The sequence below is a fragment of the Scatophagus argus genome, chromosome 5 (assembly GCF_020382885.2).
Source record: "Scatophagus argus isolate fScaArg1 chromosome 5, fScaArg1.pri, whole genome shotgun sequence".
In the NCBI taxonomy this organism is placed as follows: Eukaryota; Metazoa; Chordata; class Actinopteri; family Scatophagidae; genus Scatophagus; species Scatophagus argus.
Window position 1 is genome coordinate 11,443,722 of NC_058497.1, and position 26,515 is coordinate 11,470,236.

Consider the following 26,515-nt stretch of genomic DNA (forward strand, 5'->3'; position numbering starts at 1 on the left):
AAACGCACAGAGGAAGAGGACAGTATGCTAACAAGATAAAAAAAACAAACAAACAAACAAACATTTGTTCTGTGAAAAAAGTATTGTGTCATTCATGCAGCATTGTTATTTGTTTTTTATTTCAAACACTGACACTGCATCGACTCAAACTTAACCTCAGTTTTGTAGATAAAATAAAAACTTGTCCAATTCATTAAAATTTAAACGTTTAGATACCACCAGAGATGAATGTAAGAAAAAAAAGACTAGTATTAATGCGACAATACCAAACTTGTTCACATGTAACATGTAAAAGCGCCATGTTGTACTTGGGTTAAGGTGAGGATAATCTTTCATTGATAGGTGGCGACAATTTAACTTAGGTTTGAAAGCGAGCAGACCGTTCAAGCAGGAAGAAGAAGAAGAAGAAGAAGCTGCATAAGGGAAGTGCCGCACTGTGCTCAGTTCAGTTCTGTAGCGCTGCGTAATCTTGCGTGGGTTTTTATCAGTTAATCAGACGAAACACTTCATTGTTTTTTAACTATATATATATATATTACGGCACAGAATGGCCACTGGTAAGTCAGCGTGTTTTTTTGATTATGTGCTAGTTTTGTTTCCATTGTTTTTTGTATGGCGAATGAGCAGTGGGGCGGATAGCATTGGAGCTATAATTTAGCAAGAGAACCGCGAGGCCAGAAGGTGGGCTCTGTCTATTCCATGGAGTGTAGCTCATCTCATAACAGAACACAGCTTTATCCGGTCGTTGAGTAAACATTTTTAAATTGCTGGGTTTACCTTATAATTATACTCGGTCGTTAAATTTTACCCACAGTTTCACCATACTGTCTGTATAAGGAAAGGTCGTAGTTAAAGCAGGGCCTCGCTGCGACTAGCTAACGTTAAGCTAGGCTAATGTGTCTGCTAGCGATCATGAATGCGCCTTTGTTTATGCAGATGCTATTGTGTTTTTGGTAAAAGAGAAACATTTGCGGTACTTGTGACAATGTAGTTTTGGCAATAAGTTGGCAGTGTTCGCGTTTTGGAACAGTTCGTTTTAAAATATTCTTCCTTGAGAGTGGGTATCGTTTTATTTTTAGGAGGTTTCGTTTCAGGGTTTATCCCAAGCCCAGACTAAATTGACCGCCATTTTTTGTGTATTGCGTGGTGACGGCCCCATTAACGTCCGCTGTCCTACTTAGCTTAAGCACTGTTCACCCACTTCTGCCTTAACGTGAGTGATACTTTATGAACTGCTAAGTCACTTTTGGCACGTTGTTTAGTAAACACGCTGTAGTTTTCCGATCAAACTTTTTCTTAGGTGCTAAACCACTGCTTTGTTTCTGTTTCAGATTCAGGCTACGGTGGCTCACAAAGGTAATCTTGATGTACCACGAAATAAACGATCTTTTCATTAATCTCCCCTGTGTGCATTGTTAAACCATTATGTACATCAATAGTGATTTGACTTTTTATAATAGTTTTTGAATGCATTTAATATGTGAAATTAACCGCTTTTATGACTTGTCTTTAGTTATGGATCATATGGCGGCCAGCAAGGTGCGCAGGTAAGGCCTTTCCCCAGCTTCCTATCAGACTGTGCTGACTGTATGCATTGATTTTAAACCAAATAACTGTTTTTTCTGCTTGACAGGGTTATGGTCAGGGAAATGGTGGTGGCGGCGGCTCTTATGGGGGACAGAATTATGGTGGTTATGGACAGCAAGGTGTGACACAAGGTATGCTGTTTATTACAGGCAATGTGCAGAACAGTGATTGGGAAAACCACTGAACTGCACTGATGTCTCTTAAATTTGTTGATTTCTGACCCAAAACCCAGACCTTTCTTAGTATAATCTATGTTTTTGGAAAAGGTTTGCGCTGATCACATTGTAATGAAATAATGCACTGTTTTGAAAGAAATTTGAGGTGTCTCAATTTTGTGAAGCATCATCTTGACTTCTCTCTGTATTTTTACAGACGGTTATGGCCAGTCTCAGCAACAGAGCTACAGCTATGGAGGACAGGACTCATCTGGGTAAGGCATTATTAGCACAGGGAAGTTTTTAAATTGCTGCTGGGATACATAATCCATTTCCTGGACATGTTTTTGTTATATTTGTCAAATAAACTGACATGTCAGTCATCAAAAGAAACAGATAATTTATGCGAGATAATTTAATGTGGTTTAGTGATATCATTTTCTGCTCAACTTTATGGCTAATTGTTTTTGCTTGACAAGATGACAAATGGAAACAACTTGTTCATGCATTCAAATATTCCTTGTGCTAACTGAACCGATTCTGCAAAAATCTCTTCAAGGTATGGGGACAAGTCGTCTTATGGGCAGCAAGGTTCTTATGGTGGCCAGGGACAAGGAGGAGATGGCTATGGACAGCGTAGTTCTTATGGTTCCCAGGGTCAAGGAGGAGACAGTTTTGGACAGCAAAGCTCCTATGGTGGCCAAGGACAGGGTGGCGGTGGTGGTGGCGGCTATGGAAGATGGAGTGAAGGTATAAATAACTGGATTTTAAAATGATATGGAGGCTGTATCTGCATTACTTAAACACATACAGATATGCTGTCTTATAAGTCAGGTTGTGTAGTAAGTTGATAAAACTTTCTTTGCACCAGGTGAAGGTGGTGGTCAGGGTGGGAGGTTTGGGCGTGACCAGGGAGACCGCTCGGAAGGAGGGGGCTACAGAGGCAGAGGCCGTGGTGGCTATGACCGTGGCGGTTATGATCGCAGTGGTGGATATGACCGTGGCGGAAGAGGAGGACCACCTGGTATGGGGTAAGTTGCATAGTGCCACTGCCCCCAAGGTACCTCTATACACTGTGAAATATGTGACATAACGCATTATCACTCATAATCTACAAACCATATGCATAGATGATTTTCGCCACTCATCTGCTTTGTGCTCCAGATCCTCAAACTGTGGTAGTGAATTTTTTTTTTTATTTTTATAAACCTTATTCACCTGAGGTTTTTACACAAGAGACACACGGGTATTAAATTCACATTACTGCTGAGATCAAATGATGGGTATTTACACATGTGGTGGTTTAATAGAAGTTAAAGATGAATTGTTTGACCCATTAAGGTTTGTCATCACTGGGGTCCGAAGTAAAGGAAACACCAGAGACCCGGTTTGCTATTATCCCAGACATCGGGATAGGTTTTGTCCGTTCCACAACAGACAATCAAAAGCTCTAACCAGATGTTTCTTTATGGAGAGCAATTCTGCAACATATAAATAAAATGTGAAAAAAATGCTTTATTACACATGGAAATAGTTGTGCTCCTTGCACATCTAAATGCATACTCTGATAAACCATCTTCTTCACTGCTGCAATTGGGCACATTTCCCCTTTTTAGTATCTACAAAATTGGCACTTTTCATTTCCCAAGAGAGTGGCTACAGTGGCATTTCCACCCAAAATACTGGGAACTTTTAGTTCCATGAACTTTTTTTTTTAAGGATTTTGAAGTTCCTTCAGCCCTTTGTCTTCATTTTCATTAATCTACAGCCCTGCGAAGATTTGGCAAATTAGTCCATTGATATATGGAAAACTGATAGTTTTTTACATCTGTACAACTAAGTTTATGCTTTGTCCTTGGCCCGTCTGTCAAACCTTTTGTTCTACAACTCCATGTTGCGTTGAAACACAAACAAAAAGAACTCACTTGCTCCTTGTAGATTTTGAAATGGTAGCTGACTTAAAATGACATGACTTCTCTACCGATCAGAAGTGTTGAGCATTTTAAGCACTATGCCCAAAGTTCCTAACTTTTGGAAAGTACTCGCCACTCATGCAGGGACTTTTTGGGAGGGATTGTGAAGTGTTCCTGGAATACGATTCAGACCCTGGTCCCTGTAGCGACATAGACCCATAGTTTCTCCAAAGATCTGTAGTCACAGGGAAAGTTAAAGTACCTGCCCATGTACCTCAGGAGAGATTTTCTGCCTTTGTTACAATCTATATTTCAACAGGCACAACATTGTCAGTTTGCTGTATATTTCTTTTACGTTATACATATACCGTTAATATGTTGAAATCCCTTAATTAAGAAAAGAGCTTTTTTTTTGCCACATTTTGTCGGTTGACCATGATCCAAACAGTGGGGAATTTTGCTGTGCTTTCATTTTTGTTTCTTTCCTTTTTCTTTCTTTTTTTTCTTCAAAGTTGGTATTAAATCTCCAGCAGCTGTACTTTTTTCAGTTGCCAGAACCTCAGATATTGTGTTTCTTGTGGACCACTTAGTTTTTTGAGCAGTGGAAACTCCACTAAAGTGATGTCCTTAAACTTGGAGCCCACATCTTCAGCTGCTTCACATTCTACAGGTTTCATTCAAGTGTTGTGTATTTGACAATGGCGACCATATGTGTTGTGTTAACATGGATCTACATTTTATACTACAGGTATTCTGAGTGATTGAACTAATACTTGGACCTCAGTTAAAGGATCTCAGTAACGCACTCAGTGGAAGATCTTATCAGTTGCTACACCCCTTCACACAAATTTGGCTTATCCTGTTTTTAAGAAACAAATTCAGCTGATTTTCCAGCTCTTGGTATCCAATCTGATCATATTTAAAGAAAAATAAATTTAAAAAGTACCAAATTCTCTGTAAATGGTGACATGTGATAATTGCCTTCACTCGTCTGCCTGATTGTCCAGTCAGAGCTGCTTAGTCGTCTGTTCATTGATCTCTAATGTGAAAGACTAACGCATTCCTCGTGTGAGACATTTCCACCATAGTCGCACACCCTGGCAGGAGTGCATACTGATGGGGATGTAGGGGAGCTTTGAGCTCTCAGTTGGGACAAAGGAAAAGCCATCATATCTCCAATTTTTCCTCTGCAGAGGTGGTGACCGTGGTGGCTACAAAAATTACGGTGGTAAGTGACGAGCATCAGAACTGTGTCGGTGGGGGAGGAAAGAGCTTGAGTTAGCAAAAAGAAAAAGGGGAAATAAAAGAACTCAGTGAATGCCACCATTTTTCATGTCCAGATCCCAAGGGAGTCCACCTATTATTCTTAGCAGGATTTCTCATAAAAGACATCAGATATGGTAAAGAACATGGAGCCTGAGTTGTAAAATAATGGTATTGTTGCATGAAGACGAGGGCTGATTGTAAATGACAGAGGTGTTCCCAGGACGAAGAAGGAGAACTTCCTAAAACTGGAGACATTTTGGTGGTTTTCATTTCTGGTGTAAGCTCATAAAAAAACAAAACAGCCAATTCTGTTCTTGTTGCAAGGTGTTGGTATGTGGCGCAGTGGTATGAAAACACCCATCAGAGAGTTGTTAACATGGACATTTAATTTTCTTTATCATTATGCATTGATAGGGACGAAGTTAATAATTACTTGTGTGAAACAGCGTACAGTTTTTAAGATTGCTTGCTCAAGTATTCTCTTCCGTCCTCTCCTCTGTTTTACAGGCTCTCGAGACTACGGCTCAAGGGATGAACCAGGTAAGGCTGTTTATGGTCAACACGTGATTAAATAAATATTGTAATTTTGTTTTGTGCTGGACACAGTAGATCCCTCTGATCTCCATAAGTAATCATTCCAGAGATCCTCACTGATGTCTCCTCTTTATTGATCTCTTCCACAGCTGGTGAGCAGGACAACTCTGACAACAACACCATTTTTGTCCAGGGACTTGGAGAAGATGCCACCGTTCAGGAAGTCGGCGACTTCTTCAAGCAAATTGGTATCATCAAGGTACTGAATAAGCCTCTGGAATATTGTCACTAAATTACACAGTAATTGGGTACTTGAGACTTCATTTCATTGGTTTGTTGTGTTGACTCGTTGCTTTTAGGTAAACAAGAAGACTGGCCAGCCAATGATTAACATCTACTCTGACAAGGCCACTGGTCGACCAAAAGGAGAAGCTACAGTGTCGTTTGATGACCCGCCCTCTGCCAAAGCTGCTATTGATTGGTTTGATGGTAGGAGCACTGGCATATCTTTTCAGATTCTCCAGTAATACCATCATCCAGTCATCCAGTGTCCTTAACGGATATGTTGACTCTTCATTTCAGGCAAGGAGTTCAATGGCAAACCCATCAAAGTATCATTTGCCACCCGCAGAGCTGAGTTCACACAGAGGGGTGGAGGAAGAGGGGGACGAGGAGGTGGTGAGTATTGCTCGAGCTGTCTCAGAGCTCAGATAGCAAAAATGTAATTTCAAAAATAAATTGAGATGGTTATGTTTTTAATGTGACTGTTGTGATGTTTTGGACCTGTTTTCTGTCAGGTTTTAGAGGTCGTGGTGGTGGAGGTCCCAACTTTGACATTAAGGGAGGTGACTGGCCCTGCCCCAACAGGTGTGTACGAGTGTTCCATACTTTTGTTTTTAACATGCAAGCTGTTTGGCCCATTTGTGAAGTTCATTTTGATGGATAAAATGTCCATCTCATCTCTGTCCTCAGCTCTTGTGGCAACATGAATTTTGCACGGCGGCAAGAGTGTAACAAATGTGGCGCACCCAAACCAGGAGATGGAGGATTTGGAGGTGGAGGTGTGTGTGTGTTTCAGCTTGATTTCAGTATTGGAAATATTCAATATTCTTGAAAAACACACAGGATGTAAAATGGCCTAAAAGGGCAGTTTGGCGACGGTTGTCTTGTTTTACTGACATCATGGCAACTATCCACAGATCGTGGAAGCAGAGGTGGTTATGGCGGCGACAGAGGTGGTGGCTTCAGAGGTCGTGGAGGTTTTCGTGGGGGAGACCGTGGAGGCTACGGAGGAGGTGGTGGTGGTGGAGGTTTTGGAGGCGGCTACAAAATGGGAGGAAGGTTTGTGAAACCTGTGTTTTCTTCTTTCCTTTTACATGTACGCTACCCTTCTGTGGCCTTTGCTGATGTAGTTTCTTCATATGACCAGACGAGGGCGTAGTCTGCAAATTCTAAATCTGTAACAAATACTGTGTGTACTACAAACTGATCTTTATAGTATACTGATCTGGCAGGAGTTTTGCAACAAACTAACTGTTGTAAACTGTTTTAATGTCTGCAGTGAATGAGTTAAAGCTGTTAAAAAGCCACTTTTTCTTAAGCCTTTTTTCAGCTGCAATCCTTCATACAAGCTGATTTGTTTATACTTAATTTTGCTTCTTGACATTAAATTCCAAATTGAAAATTTAGTCTCATCCTGACATCGAGGTTCTTCAAAATGTCTATAGTCCTTCCAGCACACCAAAGAGCCATAAGTCCACTCTTATTAAGAAGTCAGGTTGTGAAGCTCGTCTAGTGTCTAAATATTCACGCTACGCCCTCCACTTGGCATTTTTAATTCCCCTTGATGGTCTTAAGGATTTGACAGTTTTGATGTACTGCTACTCACTGAAGGTGAAGTGTTAAAGGAAGGTCGGTCTCATTTTATTGAAAGCAAATGATCTCGGTTTACAGATTTAAGAGGCAGTAAGGTGGATGAAGGAGAAAACTACTGTATTTCACTCCTGTCTCTGTGGTTCATATCATGACAGTTAATGAGTGGATGTTGGTCTTGTAAAAAGCTGCGAACAGAACATCTCTGTTTTCTCCCCACAGAGGTGACCGCAGAGATGACAGAAGAGACCGGCCGTACTAAGTGTTGAGTAGATGGAAACTCTTCCAGCTCCAGAGTTCACCGTGGAGGGAAGGCTTCGTTTTGGGGGGCGGGTGTGGGAGGGGGACCAGGGAAGGAAAGGGAAGGGTATAGATCAGACGCTCTGATTTATTTACCTTTTTGTAGCCAGTCCCAAATATTACTGCTCATCTGTGAGTGAGGGGAAAGATGTGTTGAGATACTGTGACAGGGTTTTGGGGCTGGTCAGTGGTATGTAGTCAAAATGTTTTTTTGAGGGTTTTTTTTGTTTGTTTGTTTGTTTTAAATTCTGCTTTTTGTTTTATTTCTTTGTACATCTTTTTAATTTTCTGATTGTAGTTGCAGATGTTTTGTGAGATAGACTTCATACCATTGTTTTGTATGAACGGAATAAATGTTTTACTTGGATTCTCCTTTTTTTTTTCTTTTCTTTTTTTTTTTTCTCCAAAATGAATTAAAAAATTGAAATTTTCTCTGTGCTTTCTGTGAGTTTCTATCCATCATTTGCAACAGTAAAGATAAGATAAGAAGCTGCCATGCTCTGCTGGTATTTACCCCTCAGCTGCCGTGCAGGCCGGCTCGGAGGGGCGGTGCTGGACCTCCCTCTGTAACTCCCGGCTGTATAGGCTCCGGCACTCCTCTCAGGGATGGAGAGCGTAGGCGAGCAGCAGCATGCTCTCACCCTTTGACAGCGACGAAAATCAACAATGAAAAAACTATCAGGAGCCGAGCAGAAATGCGCCATGCCGGGAGCGGCGCGGTGGTAGCGCAGTTGTCCCGCAATGAGCCGCGGACCTCCGGACCGGCGTGGAGCTGGACGCGACATGAGGGCAATCTGGATCCTGACTGTGATCGCCCTCATCACCGCTCAGACTGCCGGGGGATCCGCGCTGGTCGTGGAGCCAGAGGTACTGCTGTCAAAGATAAGCTGCTTTCCGTAGACTCCGTAGTGTTTGGCAGATCGAAAAACATGCTTAACATTCCTGTATGGAAGGGGCTTCCAGACATTTTGAATCTTGGGTTTCAGACCCCAGTTATGAAACAGTTTAACATAAGAAATTTTAGAAATTAATATGTAATTATTTTAACTGTTTTGTCTCCAAAACTAAGTAAATTTGGTTTTCTGTTACTGGAGTTTGGATCCCTTGACGTCTAATTTATCCCATATGTCAATCAAAGATACTGTATTGTGTTCCTTTGTCAATGATTTCAGACAAACAAAAGTCAGTTCGCTCATAGCCCATGTGACACGAAATAGTTCCTTATTTGCTGTAATAATTGTGGTTTAGGCTCATTTTTGTGAATTGTTGCCATCAAATGTTAAATCTCAGTTTGTGGCAAGGAGACGTGGTTACCACTTTAATACTGCATATTACATTTAAAGGCCGGAGGCGAAACAAAACACTCTTAAAGGAGAAAAATTTGGTTAGGGCTAACAGTTGATTTTGCATTTATTTTAATTTCTGTACATATAGCAGGAATATGTGGAGCCCCTGCTGGAAATGAAGACAAATTCAACAAAACAGAAAGTTTGAAGCCTGTGTTAAAATGACAACAAGCCCATTCAAAGGACCGGTTTTTCCTTAAGGCTCTTAGACTGAATTGGCCACAGGATATATCTGAAGAAATGCACTTCTAGACATGGTTATTTTATACAATGACAACATTGCCATTTAGGAACATATTTAGACCATGTTAGTCACACGATATAACTGGAGACCAAGCCCACTTTTAACAGATAAAAGTAACTATTTGTGTTTCAGGGTCTTTTGGGCTTTTATAACAGAAATACCTCACTGTGGTTTGGACTGCACTAGTTGAAGTTGAGCGCTGCCTTTGGTGACCATCCATAAGCTACGCGTTCATCAGAACTGTGAGGCCATGTAACATTGGGTTGTCACATGTGCTTCCACAGCTTCACTCTTACATACATGAAACAAAGTCTTCTGGCATGTGACAAAGGGACATATTTGTTTCACATTCCTGTTTGCTGAGGCACATCTGTCATCTCCTCAGTTTTAATTTCCATCCCGCCTTCACCACATCTGTAATCATAGCTGCGCCTGCTGTTGTCTGAACATGAAGCCTCTTTCATAGACATTAAGGGCTGTGACTGAGAGATCGTAATATTGAACCATCAACATGGCTATTCCCAAACCACAATACAACAACATCTGTTGTCGTGTACCCCGTTGGTTCATTTTTGTACAGTTTTATAGGTGGTTAACTTCAGAGATGTTCTTGGCTTGCATGTTTGCATGAAATTCTTGTGAAAATAGACTGCATTTTCAAGGATACCCGAGGGGATTCTGTCTCTCATGGGTGGTCCAGATATATCCATCCAGCTTGGCGGTCTACAGCAGCTACAGTACAAATGGAAAATTATCTTTATGGTTTGTGTTTTGTCTCATGTGGAGGTATGCCTCTGGGGATTTACCACAGTGCATTTTTGTGCATATTGTGATACTGTAGGTCTGTAAAATCAAGCACACCATCCGAATTGTCACCTGCCTGGAAGTAAAACTTACTTGATGCAATGCAAAGACGATTATTATTTACAGTTACAGGAAAGCAGACACAATATTGATCAGAAAGCAGTTTTCTGTCTAGCTGGAGCATTTCTAAAGAAGTATTAATAAATGTTCTAACAATTGCAGGTTTTTCTAGAGAAGTATGGCTACCTACACCATGACAACCACATCCACAATGCAGATGAGATACAGTCAGCTGTCAGGTAGGTGGTGAAGCTGGTGTTCATCTATCAAAGCTCAAAAAGAATATTGTTGTGCCAGATACAATATAGAAATCACAACAGGCCATCAGAAGGGCTAATAAAGATGGCGGGGGTCATTGTGGGACAACAATCCACCCCCTTTAGAGGGGGGCTGAACGGCAGTGCAGGGCAGTAAAACACACCCTCACCTCTGCACTGGGAAACCTCTCCTGAACCCTCTTTGAACCATCCAGGAATTTCAAGAAGCTTGCCCTCTGGCCCGTATACTGACTGTACTGTAAACTGATTGAAAAGTGTTGCTTGGACTGAGGGCTAGATAGTCAGATCACAATGCTGCCAGCTGTCTCTGTTGAACAAATAAAGCAGGTACAGTTGAAGGTCATTTCACTAATGACAATGTGTCAGGGTTTTGTCAATGTACTGTCTCTGACTGCATTTTGTAACGCCAAATATCTGTTCAGCAAGAGCACGATGCAAACATTTCCTCCTTCTGCAGCAAGTTCCAATGGTTGTCCCGACTTCCTGTCACCGGTGAGCTGGACATTGCCACTCTGAGACAGATGTCGGAGCCCCGCTGTGGGGTGTCAGATGAGGGCAGTCAGCAAATCTGGGCAGAGAGGGTATACGTCATCTTCAGTGGAAAGAGACAACCACAGCGGCGCGGAAGGCGCTCTGCTGCACAAGGTATTGTGTGTTCACCATGTTTATGGTCTTTCTGCATATCCACAGTGAAGAACTGAGATCTCTGTCTGCAAACTGTGATATCATTCATGGTCTGGTAAATTTGGGAGTTTGTGTGTCCTGTTGTGGTGTGGTCGTAAAGAGCCAATAGTTAACTGGGAGGGTCCACCTCTGCAAACTAGAGCACTAAATAGAGATGAGGGCTGTAATTAAAGCTGGTGGAGTGTGTAATGTTGCACACGTCAGCCTGGATGATCCCTGCTTTTATCTGCAGCCACACAAGTCCAGGTATCTTGTATGTCTTCTTCTTTGCCAGCTTCAGTTTGCTCAATAACATTTTTTTTTTGTCTTTAGTTTGGGAGTTACATGCAGAAATTTTGAGAAGGCCTTGAGTTCAGAAAGATTTTTTCTTTGTAAAAAACAGCAACATATTCAGTATCTTTAGTTTGTAGTGTGTCTGTGTCTGGCCAATTTCCTCTAGAAGTCTGTAATTCCAAGTTGAGTCCCTGCAAATAATGCAGTTTTCCTTGAAAGAATTATTGAAGCTCTTGCTGAAGATTATCCCAATCTTCTGTTTTTAAAGAGACTAATAACCACATTCATTGGTGAGCAGATTGCGGCAATTTAAAATGGCCAAAGGTTGCAGGATTTGAAGTATTTAACGGTGGTTAAAAGTGCAGCTGAGCAGCTAAATTTCTTGCAGACTGCATGAAGTAATTCAGCACAACATCCTCCGCTCCTAGCTTAGGAGGTGCTTTACGGAAAATCATTGAGAATTACCAAGAGGTGTAATTTCTCTACACTTACAAACATGAGTGGGAGATATTGAGAGAATCTGGGGAAAAATCATTTAACTATAATGGATGTCTTCTTTATCCTACATGGGTTATTAGTTACTAAGATGACCATCTCTTGGTAGAGTCTTCAGTCGTGATTGATGAAAGATGTACAGCTCAGGGAATCTGTGAATTTGGTTTGTTTGTCTGTCTGCACATGAGCAGATTAACTCAAAAATCACTCAGTGGATTTCAGTGAAAATTGCTCAGCAGTCCGAGCACATGCTCAGGAGCAAATCGGTATTTCCTTACATGCCTCTTGATCCACTTTTATTTGACCATATAGAGCTACAGGCTGCCCGTGGTGTGTCTTTTATTACATATGCTTTCATCTCTTTTGTCCCCACTGTCTCTCTTTGGTGCTGTCATTCCTCAATCTCCTTTATGAATGAGCAGCAGCAGCAGCCTGGTGCCTCCAGCCTCATGATGTGTGAAGCCTCTGCATTCCTTCCTGTCACTGACGAGGTTGGCTAATGTTCAGGGAATGCAGCAGCGGCTGATGTTTGGTGCTGCCTTTTCATGTCAGTACCTGACGTGTTCTCTCCTGGTAAACATATCCACAACTGACTGACTGGATTAAGTTGTTTGCCAGACTGGCTGGCTATCTCAATGGCCAGATATTTTACTGGTCAAATGAGTGAATATGTTGCTGAGTGACCGACTGTTTGGATGGATTACAGCTCGCTCTTGATTAAGAAAACGTCTCTAGTCCCAGGCATGACTCATGTGACAGGTAGCTGTGTGATTACACAAAGAGCCTCAAACCTCTTATGTATCTCAAATACCCTCTGATATATTTTAAAAATAAAATAATTTAATTGCCAGTAGCTGTGCAGCCACTGTCTTGTACGTTAGTTTGCTTTGAAACACAGCGTTTCTGCCAGTGAGTTGAGTGTTATGTTTGAATAGAACATTTAGTCTAAAATTTCGAATTATTCATCACATAGGCAGCAGTAACATCTGATGTGAAGGCCTCTGTTGTGTACAGCCCTTGTTTTTAGCCATGCCTGTGGTGTGGATATTTGGATGGAAATGGTCAGTCAGCTACTTTGATCCAGACTGAAATATTTCAACACATACTGGATGAATTGAGAGAAATTTTGTACTGACATTTATTGTCTCCAAAGAATGAACTGTGCTGACTTTTCCTCTAGTGTACTGAAGTTCACATTTGTGGTTGTAAGTGAAATGTTTTTTGACAATAATCAGACAGATGCATTGTAATTTGGTGTGAACATTCATGTTCCCTTTGAGATGAATTGTAATTACACAACTTTTCATCATCAAGTCAAATTTTCAATTTGCCCATTAACTTTGTTATCTCACCAAATACCTTCAAAATTCTCATTGTCATGTATTCAAAAGGCTGCATGCATACTTTTGAATTTATTTACATTGACATCCAGTTGATATTTTAGATATCACGCTCCCAAGTCCCTTGTTTACTGCTTTGAAAGATATCTGCATGCATCAGTGACTTAAACTGAACACTTAGTTCTTTGAGCTGTTTGTCCTTGACAGCTGATGCTGGCTGCTAAACCCAGCATGTGAGGCCATCGCAACATGCGGACGAGTCGGCCTGCTTATTGACTCTTCAGCTGTGGTGTGATTTGATTGGGTTTTGTGTGAACATGGCTGCGAGCTTCCTGAAAACACACCTTGAGTTGTGGTCGAATCTGAAGGTCGTTCCCACTGATATTTACAGAGCTGACATTCCACCACCCTTGTCCAAGATAAACACACCTATTTTTCATAGGTGTGCACTTATGGATCTGTGCCCTGCTCGTGGAAACTGTTAACCGCTTTATTGCCATTTTACACCATACTGCCATTCTAATTTTACCACATTTCAGCAGAATGCACAGACTGTGTTTCTCTGCTCACTAGAGCCGCAGCGTTTGCTTGATTGGTCGACTGGATGCAAGGCCGTAACCGTGGAGTCACCAGTGGGATTCTGAAATATAAATGCACATCCTGGACACATTTATTTAAGCCTGGAAGTAAAACTTACTGGATGCAATGCAGTATGACATGAACAGCCTTGCAGTCTCTTCACCCAACCTCAGAAACTTTATTGTTAAGTAAGTAATGTGTGACATTATGCTCGCCGAAACAACTTTCTGTGTAAAGTGGATTCTGTTCACTTAGCAGTCAGTTTTTTGCATGTCATGAAGAGGCTGGCTTCCGTACAGAAGTGGCCACTGTGTGAATATGGTCTGCTTGACATGAAATGTACACCCTCACACCCCATCAGGTTAAATTGCAGCAACCTTCGTGTTACCTCTAGTGCCATTATCAGGCCAACAGTTCATTTTGTCTGATACTTTGGATTAAATTTGAGAAATTTAACAACATTCCCAACAGCGTCAGCTATCCTTTGTGGTCAGGTTTAATTAGAATATGTTAGCATGCTACAATGCTGACACTGGTAAACAAGCAGGTTAACATTGTTGTAGTGTGCTTGTTAACATGCTGACCTTAGTATTTAGCTGTGTCAAACAGTCTCGAAGTTGGCACCAGTTACAAACCACATCTCTCTGCACCTCCACAAACAATAACTTTGACTATCAGATGATCTTGGTCACTTCCTAATGTCTGTGATAACTCAGCCACCCCACACTGCTGCTATAGAGGGCATCATAGTAATTGCTTCCATAAGGGAAGTTGGGGAATGTCTCGTGTATCTGACTTCCTGGCTTCCCTGCTGTCCTCTGGGACCTCTTACTCTGCGGCAGTCTGGGACGGAGAGAAGGCGCCTGAGCTTTGCTGAATTCACACACATCATGTGGCAACAAGCCTGATGCATAATCTTTATACTTGAGTGAAAAATCAAGCTGGGTTGGCAAAGAGTGAGTTTAAGTGCCCCACAGACTATACTAAGAGTTTTGCATAAAAATAAGACTTACAGAGGAAAAGGTGGGATGTAATGGCAGTGATGTTACTCCTCATATTTCTGGGAATTGTAAAAAAAAAAAGTGCTAAGCATCCTCAAGGTTTCACAACTCTCTTCACAACAAGTTTATGCTGAGATTTATGTTGAGTTTTTTTCTGAAACACAACTCCTATTTGTGTGTTTACACAAAGAGAAACACACACTGATGTCATTGCCAAACTCATGTCTTAATGGCTCCAGATATCCAGATATTCCCTTATTTCCCTTTCTCCAGGGTGCTATTGAGCTCTCATAGCAATTCACAGTATATAGAGTGCATACCTTTGGCTTATCGCTCTCATCTTTCACATGACTCTCTGCTCTATATTATTTAACTGAGCACAAATGGCACCAAAATAACTCAAGGGTTCACTGTTAAACCTGACTGCCTCTCCGTATGATTAAACAGAAGTGTGTAATGCAGGGATATGTGCAGACCTCCCACTCACATTTGGCCTCCACATCAGGGCAAACATACATCGACCACATCTTTAAATATTTTGACATCTGTAAGTGTGCTTGAGTTATTTCGCCACTTTCTAGTTAAGCCTCAAATGTGAAAGTATGTGTAAATGTATACAGTCATGTAAAGTACGTTGCCCAGTGAATCAGATTGTGACACCTTCTCAAGCCCTCTTGCCAACACAAGTACCAGTACTTCTAAAGGGCAGTGCCCTCATTTTGTTAGAGTAATTAGCACTGCACATTTGCAGTTTGTTTTCACTTTTTGTTTGTGTACCGGAGGGACTCAATACCTTAAGACTACAATATGAAAAACATTTGAAATACACTATATAGACATAATTACTGGGACACATAACCATTACACCAACAAGGGCTTTAATGATATTGCATGACAATGACATTGCTGCTTTGCCGCTATAACAGCTTCCACCCCTATGGGAAAGCTTTACTCAACATTTTGGAGTGTTTCTGTGGGAATTTTTGCCCATTCATGAAGTAGAGCAGTAGTGAGGTCAGGCACTGATGTTGGACCAAAAGTCCTGGCTCGCAATCTCCGTTCCAGTTCATCCCAAACGTGTTGGATGGGGTTGAGGTCGGGGGTCTGTGCGAGCCACTCAAGTTATTCTTCACCAAAGTCACCCAACCATGTCTTTATGGAGTTTGCTTTGTGCACTGGGGCACAGTCATGTTGGAATAGAAAAGGTCCTTCTCCAAACTGTTGCCACAAAGTTGAAAGCATAGCATTGACCAAAATGTCTTGGTATGCTGAAGCGTTAAGATTTCCCTTCACTGGACGTAAGAGGCCCAGTCTAACCCCTGAAAAACCGCCCCATAGCACACATGAATTAAATAATAGAGTTTTGTCCCAGTACTTTTGTCCACATAGCGTACTTGAATAAACTGCTTACACATATGTGCCTGTAAGATGTAGCATCGTCACTGAAAGAGCCTGTTTCTGTACAAGTACTGTGCCGCTCATGTACCACATAAAAAATACAGTTTACTCCAGGTGTGTGTATGTGTGTGTGAGTCATTATGGTAAAACGTGGAGACATCTATTGTAGCGGAACAACCACAGAAGTGTGCTTGCGGACAGCTTTTGTCAATGCGATGTAGACCACAATGAAACTCGAGTTCGAACATGGGTGTGATCTGACCCACGAGTACTGTGTGCTCATGTAATAATGTAGTGAGTGCTCATAGGTCGATCGTCAACATGTTGACAGGCATGTTGGCTTGTGCGATCCCATCGCAAATGGTTGAGAGTTGCAGTCCAGTTGTCCTTGGTAGGACATTTACATGGAAATGATTTATTTATTGAGACATTTATCCTTCATAATAAAGTCAATTTGGGATCCTGCTGCAGGATGCAACAAATTATTTTCACAATCTCTTTAGCAATCATGTGCCAAAATATATATAAAAAAGAGGGGGACCAGAAGTATGAAATGGATAGCCATTTTGTTTACCACAAGACAAATCACACAAAACCAGGCTTGAGTCAGAACATTTTTGCAGAGATGATCAGATGACTCAACACATCCTCTTAAAATTCCTCTTCTCTTCCTGTTCAGAATGTGTTCACCAACTCTTCCATCAGCTCTTGGACTGAACAGTCAGAGCGAGCCTGTCCAGCTGCCTCTCCCTGAAGGTTCATATTATCTAATGACTGTTTCCTCTGAGGCAGCCTCTCCGTCTGCCTGTTGTGAACGTTAGCTGCATGGTTGAGAGCTGGTGTGTGTTGTTATGTTTGCTTTGTGTCCAGATTGCCACACTTATAATCCTATGTATATATTGAAGAGATTAGCGTTTTGTAAATTAGAGAACAGCTGAATTTTACCCCCGCCTTCCCTCTATCCCTGAACAAATGTGAGATTCTGAAGTTTGCGACATGTAATTATACCCAAGCTGAAAAACCACAGACACATGTTCAAGTAAATTGTTTAGTCAAACATGTACTCGGTGTGCTTGTTAGTTTACCAAGCTGGAAGCGAACATCCTATCATTTTGGTTCTGCCTGTTGGACAAAACATCACAAGCTGCTGAATCTACAAAACAGATAGACAAGACGTAAATACATAGCTACTCTAAGTAATAGTAATATAAATAGTATATTTAACCCTTTTCAAATTAGCAGTATTAAACAAGTGACAAAACAACTTTAAAAGTCAAAAACCTGCGCACACAATTTACTGCGCACAACCGCTTGCATGGCCTCCTGCATATGGTTGTGCTTTTGTAAGTCATTCAGTGCCAACCACCATCTACTGCCGTGTACAGCTGAGTAGTTGAAATATTTCTGCTCACAGGGACACTGCCAGGTTTTTTTCTTTTGGTTATCCAGTGATTTGAGCTTATCTGCTGTTGCACTGGCTGTAAGTTTGTGATGAATACAACTGAGGTTTTCACACTTGCTGCATGTCTCATATCTGTGTGTATGTGTGTGTGTCCTCCAGCTGAGAAGTGGTACAAACGTCATCTGACCTACCAGATAGTGAACTGGCCTCGCCACCTGCCGCTGGGCTCCGTGCGGCTGGCAGTGCGCGCTGCCTTTCAGCTGTGGAGCAACGTGTCGGGTCTGGTGTTCCAGGAGGTCCCCAAAGGTCCTGCAGACATCCGGCTGGCCTTTTATGAGGGAGATCACAACGATGGGGCCAGCAACGCTTTCGACGGGCCAGGTCAGGAGCAACCAGGCATTGACTCAAGTCACCACTGATCATATCTGTGTTTCCGTCTACAACACTGACATTTTTCATAGTTTTAATTAGTGCGTGTGTGATGATGATGATTGTTTTGTTTTACGATCTGGTGTATGCAATTTGTTCCCAGGTCTGTCTTGCAAAAGACATTTTGATCCCAGCTTCCTGAATAAGTAAGGCTTAACAAGTCCTGCTGTTTATGTGTACACAGTAACCAGATCACATAAGACCAGTGTAAGATAATAGTTTGATTACACACTAGCCTGAATAACATAACACCATAGTTTCTAAACATCATGTCAACTCATCTGGTTAGAATATGGAAGGGTTTATTTATCCATTTATTTAATTGATTTTTGCTCATAGTGTTAATTTTCTCAATGTCACAGTCACAGGTGTGGTGTAATATTGTTTTGAGCTGCAACTCCTCATCACAGAATACGCGATTAAGTTGAGAGCAATGATCTTAATAGTCTCAGACGGTTTCATTGTAATAATTCTAACTGTGAGGATATACATTTGTATGACACCTTCCAGCAACAAGGCAATGCCATGTGCTTTACATACAGTCATGAAAAGACGATGAGACAGAAAAGAAATCCAACATACAATATAAAGACTCATATGAATAGAGCTTAAAAAGAATCGGATGCAAAATGAAGTTAAACTGAGACTGAATAAAATAAAAGAGCAACAGTGTGAGAGGTAAAGCTACACAGTATTATTAAATAAACAAATATAACTTTTCTCATTTCCTTCAGTGGTAAACATCTTGCAAGCTGCCGTGAGGGTCCTGACCTTCAGATTGGGGGAACCACCCGGTTTAAGAGAGTGCTAGGCTAATAGTTGTATTTTATCAACCGATTTCATTGATGAATTGGACTGTAGAGCACAGGCGCCGAGTTTAGATCGCCGAGCACCCACGGAGGTTGCCGAGCACCCACGTGTGCCAGCCTACACTTCACTGATTGCTAATGACCGCTCCTCGCTACCGCATTGCATTGTGATACACTGCCAAAAAGACTGGACGGCAGTGGTGGATTTAGCCAACAGAACGGACAAATTCTGTCATAAAAAAGCCAAAAATCTCCACCGACCCCGCAGTCTTCCAGTAGGCCTTCCTTGTCAACGACTGAGGACTCTGCAGTACCAGTACGGATGATGTTAGGCAGAAAAAAGGTCGGGCTTTTCAAGCTAGCTGGAAAGGCAAATATCCATGGATGGTCTACGATGCTGCAACAAACAAGGTATTTTGTGAGGTTTACACGGCAGCCAAAAACATGGACGCCCCTCTCCCTTCTACAACACATGACCAAGAGCGTTTGTACGGGATGGTTTTTCCAGTTGGACCAAAGCACTGGAGAGACGAAAAGTCAAACTGCGTAGAGCTGCAGTTAGCACTGTACTGTAGCTACTCATGCGGTGTCAATATTGCCACATCAATGTCTGCCGGCAAACGGTTGAATTGTGGATTTTGATTTTTCCTTTTTCTTCTGTTAGGTTGCATTGACATTAATGCTTCGTATGCAACACCAGTGTGTAGACTGTGTGTGTTTGTGAAAGACTGTGTGTGTGTGCGTGCGCTCGTGTCAAAATAGCAACGAATCACGCAAGCACAGTACACAGAACAGTAGAGCATAAAATGAAAGGTGAAAACAAACCAACCAATCAGCACCTGGCCACTTACTTTTAAATTTCAGTCTGCACGTATTACTGTACAACACTGTACTCTGAATCAGCCATCTGTATATTTCTAACGTCACAGTAGTCAGATGGGACTGTTGAAATGTAAAACGGCCCTGATACTGTGGGACTTGAACTGTTTCCGTCCTCTCTGACCCTCAGGAGGAACTCTGGCTCACGCCTTCCTGCCCCGTCGCGGGGAAGCGCACTTCGACAGGGCTGAAAGGTGGACGCTAAACGGGCACAAGGGACACAACCTGTTCATGGTGACCGCTCACGAGATCGGACACACTCTGGGACTGGAGCACTCCCCTGTGCGTCACGCCCTCATGTCGCCGTACTACAGGAAACTGGGCCGCAGTCTGGTGCTGAGCTGGGACGACATCGTCGCAGTGCAGCAGCTGTATGGTGAGGTGATGTTTATTTTTATGGTGATCTATTCGACCCTGCAGGTCGTGTTTGAGGGTTTACTGTGTCCTGTCCAGATCCCTGCAGCATCTTAAGGGGAATGTTTTCCTTGTGCTGTGGAAAGCGTGCAGTCCCAAGTTCAGGAGGAGTGTTAAACGTAGCACCTTCCCTGGAACACACACAGATATTTTTACTACTTGTTTCTCAGATTTAGAGTCTGAAAGGTTAGGGGGGGAAAATCACTTTAGTGGACAGATGGCAAATGTCTCACTGTCTGGCCTCAGGATGGCGGAGGTCAAGATGACCAAATGAGGCTGCAGTTTAGGAAGAACTATTATTGGAATACAAGGAGCCAATTACATGAATTACTGACTTGTTATGAAAACGGGCTGCCTTTGAGGAAACACAGAAGTGGAGTCATTTTTTGCCGTGTCGCACATTAAAAATCGAGAGTTGTGGCACCAAGCTGTGAAGAGGCCATAGAGGCGGCCCCGAAGGCCACCAGCTGCAAACAAGGAACGAGAGCGAGCAGAACGACCAGGCCTGTGGAGAGGAACGGTCTTTAAAATGAGAAATGCACCGAAAACAGAAATCTCTCTTTCTAGTAGTAAGTGCCTGGCTGTTTGTCTTTGCCCATTTATTCAAGCAACACATTCAGAGTTCTGGTGACACAAAGCCTGCAGCTATGAAAGCGAGTAAAAGTCCATGGCAGCATTAATAGTGAAGGAGATTACTGAAAGGTTTGATTTATAGCACAGAAAGAGACAGAACAGACAACAATTTGCAGCTGCTTTTAGTTGTTGGCGAAGCAGGGAAAATACATCAAATCTTGACTGAAGGGTTAAAACGGCATCGTCTTCTTGTGTTTGTAGTTGAGTTGGAGTCAAACAGCAGGAGGAAGTCTGTTCTATTGGCTTCACTTCTGTGTCCACTTAAGCTGCTTGGAGAAGCAGGTTGACACTGAGGGCAGAGCAGAGGTGGTGTGGACGCCAACATAACACAGACTGAGAATGTTTTCATTTTGAACCTGGTGCTGTGGCCTTTTCGTGTGTTGTTATTATTGTTTTCCAGCCTCTCGTTGTCACACTGGTGTTGACCTGGGCTTTGTTGTGATGGATTGCTGCTGTTGTTGCAGAGCGTTGGAGCATTGCATTCTTTTTTGTGAACGACAAATATAATCGTTTCTGTTTACTGTGAGTGTTTTCCCTCTTGGCGTGTGTGAGGCAGGTTTCTACATGTGCAAAGTTCTCTTATTACTTGTGTGTGTGTTTTTTTTTTCCTTCTGCTGAGATACTAATTTCACTGCAGCAGTTGCTCAAGAACACGCCTTTCCCACATTCATGTAGCCTCTGTCGCTGTTTCGACCTTCCTCCGTGATGATGTGCTACCTGAGATGCAGAAGTGCAGGAAGTACTTTCCCTGCTGTGACCCTGAAACGAGGTGTAAAACCAGCTGCAAGCGAAGACACAACATTCTGCAGGAATGTTCGTGTGGCTGCAGGACAGTCTCCCAGGCGTTTGGATAATTTGACTGAAGGTCCAGCTCAGCAGAAGCTTGCAGACAGGCCTCTTTTTCTGTTTAATATTTGAGGAGTTCCATGTGCTCTGCCTCTGGAGATATCCTGGCCTCAGCCTCCTAAGATGGTGTTTGCCAGCCTTTTGTCCTCAGGGCCTCCCTTCTTCACTTTGCATTCAAAACAAAGATGAGAAAAACAGCAGCTGAACGCCCTGCTGATTCAGCCAAGCCACTGCTCAGGCGCACGTTTGCGTTTTCAGCTTGGTTACACTCAGAATCCACAACACCTAATGCCACTTTGATTTACGGTGTGAGCATAAATAAATGAATAGCAGTGATTAGAACAGAACGTTCACTTTAGTCTGCCATTGAGCTGAGTTTTCCTTTTACACTGACATCTGAATCTGTTTGGTTATCAGCCACTCTGTTAACTTTTTCGTACAAAAATTTATCTGGGATTCTTTACCTGGCGCTCAGGTGAGGCTTAGCAAAGTGCAGCATGCTACTTGTCATGTGCACTTATCAATCTTATTTCCACCCTGTGGCAGTAATTTCCACAGACTGCAGCTGCTCACATGTACATGTCAAGCAGCTACAGAGACAGACATTAACAAGAACTGAACTGACAGCACTGCTGGTGCTGGGAAAGTGTTGCATCTGCTTGAAGATATGAGCTTTAGGCAGTGGTTGTGTGTGCGTGTGAACCATTCCTGGTGTTGGCATTGTGCTCTGATAAAAAGCAGATGTGAGGCAGCCTGAATATGTCAGCCTCCAGAGCTCCTGACTTCCTCTGATTGCTCTGTGACAAGAAACGGGAAAATCCACGAAGCACCTTTGCATTACAGAAGGCGCTCGTGGTGTTTCTGCCTCATAATGAATAATGACATAATGAATGTACAGCATGCGTTTTGAACAGCAGTGGTGGAGGAGGACCTTTTAGATGGGTGGACCGCAGTGTAAAAAAACACTTGCATTTTAAATGTTACTTTGATTTATTTTATTTTACCTTCATTTTACCACAAAGTTTCATTGAGATTAAAATCTCAGTGGGAATCTCAATGCCTTAAAAAAAGGAAGCAGTCACAATTCAGAACATATTGAAATCAACAAACAGCACATTATATACCAGCATACACAGAAACAAAAACTGCTATTTTTGAGTGGGACTCATGAAATTTAACCACATGCCTCCTTCACCACATTTGTAAATAATGCCCTTAAATATTTTCTACTGAAATGTAGGTGGATTAGAAGAATGGTGTAAAATGGGTATATTCAAGGAAAGTACAAGGACACTATTTAGACAAATGTATCGGGATGTTTTAATACATACACATTAATATGAAGTTGGTCCCCCTCTGCAGCTGTAACAGCTTCCACTCTGCTGGGAAGGCTGTTTTTCTGTGGGGATTTTTGCCCATTCATGCAGTCCTGCACTGATGTTGGACTGCAAGGCCTGGCTGACAATCTCCATTCCAGTTCATCCCAAAGGTTCATCCATCCATGTCTTTATGGACTTTGCTTTGTGCACTGGGGCGCAGTAATGCTGCAATAGCAAAGGGCCTTCACCAAACTGTTGCCACAAAGTTGGAAGCATAGCATTGTCCAAAATGTCTTGGTATGCTGAAGCATGAAGATTTTCCTAGTCTGTGACATTTTATGTTATCTTATTATGTTATTTATGTTATCTCCAGTTAATTTCTCCCACAGCTGCAGTAATCAGCCACTTTGCAAGTCCAGTTTTTAGCTGCAAAACATGTAATAAAATATGGAACTTTTTATAAACTACCAAACCTGATCTGAAATTAGTTCAGCAGTAACTAATACCGGTAATACTCACATTCATTTTGAATAGTTCATTTTTGCTTTTAATGAAATATTTTTACATTGTATTAATTTTCACTTGTAAATGTAAAATTAAGTGAATACTCCCTCCAGCAGTGATGAATGTAAACAGAGTGAGGTCAGACATCCAGCATCCAGCCCTTGTCTTACAACACTGCTCTCTCTCTCTCTCTCTCTCACACACACACAGACACACACGCACACACACACACAGCCTTAATGTGCAGCTGTCCACATGGTGTGTGTATCTATTTTTCCTGCTCTCTTCCTCCTGTGCTTGGGTGTGCTGATTTTTATCCACCTCCTACACAAATGTTTGTTCAGCTTCTTGCAAACAAAATGGCTGTAATCATATCTAAAGCACCATAATTTACTCTTTATGCTTGGGCACGTTGCTCATATCCTTTTGTTTGGCTTTGAGTCTTAATTATTTTCAGTTTCTTATTGTTTTTGATATCACATCTCATTAGCAGGTGGGCTCTTTTATTCTTAGTTCTAGAAACGTAATAAGTTTGTTCAAGTTTGGTCTCATCTATCTGGAGTTTTGTTTATTTCCTGTGCAGTACAATGTCATCCATCAGTATTCATCTACCCAGCCACATCCTGTAAAGGACAATTTAAATGTTAACATTATCCAAGTTTTGTTTTAGGAGAAGCCTCCACTGATTGTCAAGTTTAAAAAATACCTAAATTGCTTCTGGCATGCATGAGAAGCTAGACTGGTCTGAGGTCAGTTACACTCTGTCTGTCCTCAAGGCTTTCTTCAGTCACTGTGGGTTTTGAATAATTACCTCCAGATAACCATATTACTTGTGGGAAAGCTGGACAGTCAGCCACCTGCACATGGTGATTATGACAGTAAGGTGATTCATCTTTCATGACCTCGTCTGTTGGCTTTTACTTCACCGCTTTGTTTTTGCCCTCAGGTAAACCATCAGGCGATCGCCCTGTGAGGATGCCAGGCCAGGTTTTGCATGCTGCACTGCAGGAGTGGGAGTTCACAGAGCTTCACAGCAAGCATCAGACCACAGGCCAGCCTCTCTACTGCCAGGGTGTCTTTGATGCCATCACTATGGGTGAGATCCAAATGAAATATTACAGCATAACATTCAGCCACATCCTTTTTCGAGCCTGAAAAATAAAATAAAATCCTGCAGAAACAGAAGAGGATCCTGTTATTGTTTTGTTTTGTTGGTTTTTTTTTAAGATATCTTAAAAGTTTTCATTCAACCAGTCACTTCTGACCAAGTTCATTACATTTTATTTAACTCAGTGTTCACTCACCAGTCGCATTTCATTGATGAAGACCTCAAGATGCATTCGAAAGCTACTATTTTGTGGTCAAGAAGGAACTGTCTTTAATGTACATGTGTATAACATGCATATTTGTGTTTTTTCATATGTGTGCATGCAGACCAGAATGAGACGGTACTGGTGTTTCGGGGCAGTGTGTACTGGACGGTGTCGGCTGCAGGAGAAGTGAACGGCCCGCTGCCTCTCGGTCAGCGCTGGTCTGACCTCCCTCTGGCCATCGAGGCTGCTGCATTCTCCCCTCTGGACTCCAAGTGGTACTTTTTCAAAGGTACTGCTTCACTGAGCTCATTAATGTGACTCACACTTCCTTTTTAAGACATTCCCAAGTCTATTGCCAAACTTCACACTTCTGTTAAAGTCCCTAAAAATAGATTCTCTTGTTCCTATTTAAGGAATATACTGCACTGAAGCCTCTCACTCGGCTGTAGTTTTGAAATAGCTTGAAGTTATTTCTGTTCAACTTTCCTGCTTCAGGACTAAAAACCTGACAGTATTAGATTCTCTGCTGCGTGCACACCAGTTTAATACAAAACACATACGTTATACTAAGATATTATTTATATAAATCACCTCCTTCTTTTTTTGCATGTGAGCTAAGGGTGTCACTGTTGAAAACTTTGCTCTCATAAGCAGCAGGCTGTTAGTGTTTTATGCAACTTTTAAAAGAGCTCGATAGCATTTCTGTATTTTGACAGAAATCTTATTGCTGTCTTTATGTTTTCCTCCTTGTCTTGTGGTGTGCAGGGAAGCGGATGTGGCGCTACACCGGCAGTGTGCTGGACCCCGGCTTCCCCAGGCAGAGCAGTGAGTTGGGGCTGCCTCGCCACCCCGACTGTGCCTTCTATTATGCCCCTCTGGGTCACATGGTCATCTTCAAGGGGTCCCGCTACTCTGTGCTTAACCTCAATACCCTGCGCCAAGAGCCCTACTACCCCCGCAGGCTGACAGACTGGACTGGCGTGCCACAGGGGACCAATGGGGCGCTGACCCGTCCAGACGGACGCCTCTACCTGTTCAGAGAACAACAGTTCTGGAGATTTGACCCAGTCAAGGTGCGAGTCACCCGAGAGGGCCAGTGGGCCAAGGATCTGAGATGGACTGGTTGCAGCAGTGCTCCTCAGAGTAATAACATCCTCTGACCAGCAGAGAGAGCCGTAAGCTTTAGAGAAAGTGCAATTTGTTGATATATATGGTCATATAGTAAAGGTGCCATAATGTTTTAAACCTAAAGCCACACTGAGTTTATATGTTGCCAAAGCAGCCTAACCTCAGCAAACTCATGCCATGAAGGGATTAAACAACAAGGACTTGGTTATACACACTGAAGCTATTTTAATATTTATCCTGCAGAGCAATGGGTATGTGTATGGATGAGCTATTATAGCCTCGTTAATATTTTTTAGACAATGAAAGCTTTTTTCCAAGTTGGAACTATGCTTTTAAAATCATCTGTTTTTCTCCTGTATTATTTGCACACTGACCGAGAAACTAAAACTATGTTATCACCTCTGCTCTGCAATGTCACCGGCATATTGTATAAACAACTTTTACTTACGTTGGCTTGTGCTTGTGTACTCCCTCCTTTGCTATTGTAGAGGGCTTGAATGTTGATCACTGAGTTACATTTCTGATTCAGGCTGGTCAGTCATATACCATGATGGCAGATGAATGGCGGATGTGTTCGCAAAGCTGACAGAAAAATTCATGAGGATGCAATGATTTGGGGAAACCCTGTGCATTCACTCAGTGATTTTTCCATCGCTGTAGGCAGAGCGGTCACCTCTCACCGCATATGTAGATGACTGATTACTCACCTC

At 42.2% G+C, this 26,515-nt stretch overlaps 2 protein-coding genes across 3 annotated transcripts; both read left to right on the top strand.

The window, feature by feature from the left end:
• The first annotated feature begins 400 nt into the window (after positions 1 to 400).
• Positions 401 to 7,994, top strand: taf15 (TAF15 RNA polymerase II, TATA box binding protein (TBP)-associated factor). Of its 2 annotated transcripts, XM_046388748.1 has the most exons (16): positions 401 to 557; positions 1,332 to 1,356; positions 1,514 to 1,547; positions 1,634 to 1,718; positions 1,960 to 2,017; positions 2,302 to 2,492; positions 2,614 to 2,773; positions 4,849 to 4,883; positions 5,429 to 5,461; positions 5,605 to 5,714; positions 5,815 to 5,944; positions 6,038 to 6,133; positions 6,253 to 6,322; positions 6,428 to 6,516; positions 6,655 to 6,796; positions 7,550 to 7,994. In XM_046388748.1, exons 1-16 carry the CDS (start codon positions 548 to 550, stop codon positions 7,587 to 7,589), a joined length of 1,308 nt encoding a protein of 435 aa, XP_046244704.1. In that variant the 5' UTR covers positions 401 to 547; the 3' UTR covers positions 7,590 to 7,994. The 2 variants fall into 2 exon arrangements, with proteins under 2 accessions (XP_046244704.1, XP_046244705.1); XM_046388749.1 differs by lacking the exons at positions 401 to 557; positions 4,849 to 4,883.
• A 147-nt stretch (positions 7,995 to 8,141) lies between these two features.
• On the top strand, positions 8,142 to 26,253 carry mmp28 (matrix metallopeptidase 28). Its single transcript, XM_046388747.1, has 8 exons — positions 8,142 to 8,494; positions 10,244 to 10,320; positions 10,817 to 11,004; positions 17,691 to 17,912; positions 19,779 to 20,024; positions 24,311 to 24,460; positions 24,799 to 24,966; positions 25,443 to 26,253. The coding sequence occupies exons 1-8, from the start codon at positions 8,369 to 8,371 to the stop codon at positions 25,835 to 25,837; spliced, it is 1,572 nt and encodes a 523-aa protein (XP_046244703.1). The 5' UTR covers positions 8,142 to 8,368; the 3' UTR covers positions 25,838 to 26,253.
• Positions 26,254 to 26,515: the final 262 nt, after the last annotated feature.

Coding starts and splice junctions, on each gene's coding strand:
- taf15 (XM_046388748.1), top strand. Junction 1,548..1,633: donor GCGGCCAGCAAGGTGCGCAG/GTAAGGCCTTTC, acceptor TCTGCTTGACAG/GGTTATGGTCAGGGAAATGG. Junction 4,884..5,428: donor TGGCTACAAAAATTACGGTG/GTAAGTGACGAG, acceptor TCTGTTTTACAG/GCTCTCGAGACTACGGCTCA.
- mmp28 (XM_046388747.1), top strand. CDS start 8,369: ATGAGCCGCGGACCTCCGGACCGGCGTGGAGCTGGACGCGACATGAGG. Junction 11,005..17,690: donor AAGGCGCTCTGCTGCACAAG/GTATTGTGTGTT, acceptor TGTGTCCTCCAG/CTGAGAAGTGGTACAAACGT. Junction 17,913..19,778: donor CAACGCTTTCGACGGGCCAG/GTCAGGAGCAAC, acceptor TCTGACCCTCAG/GAGGAACTCTGGCTCACGCC.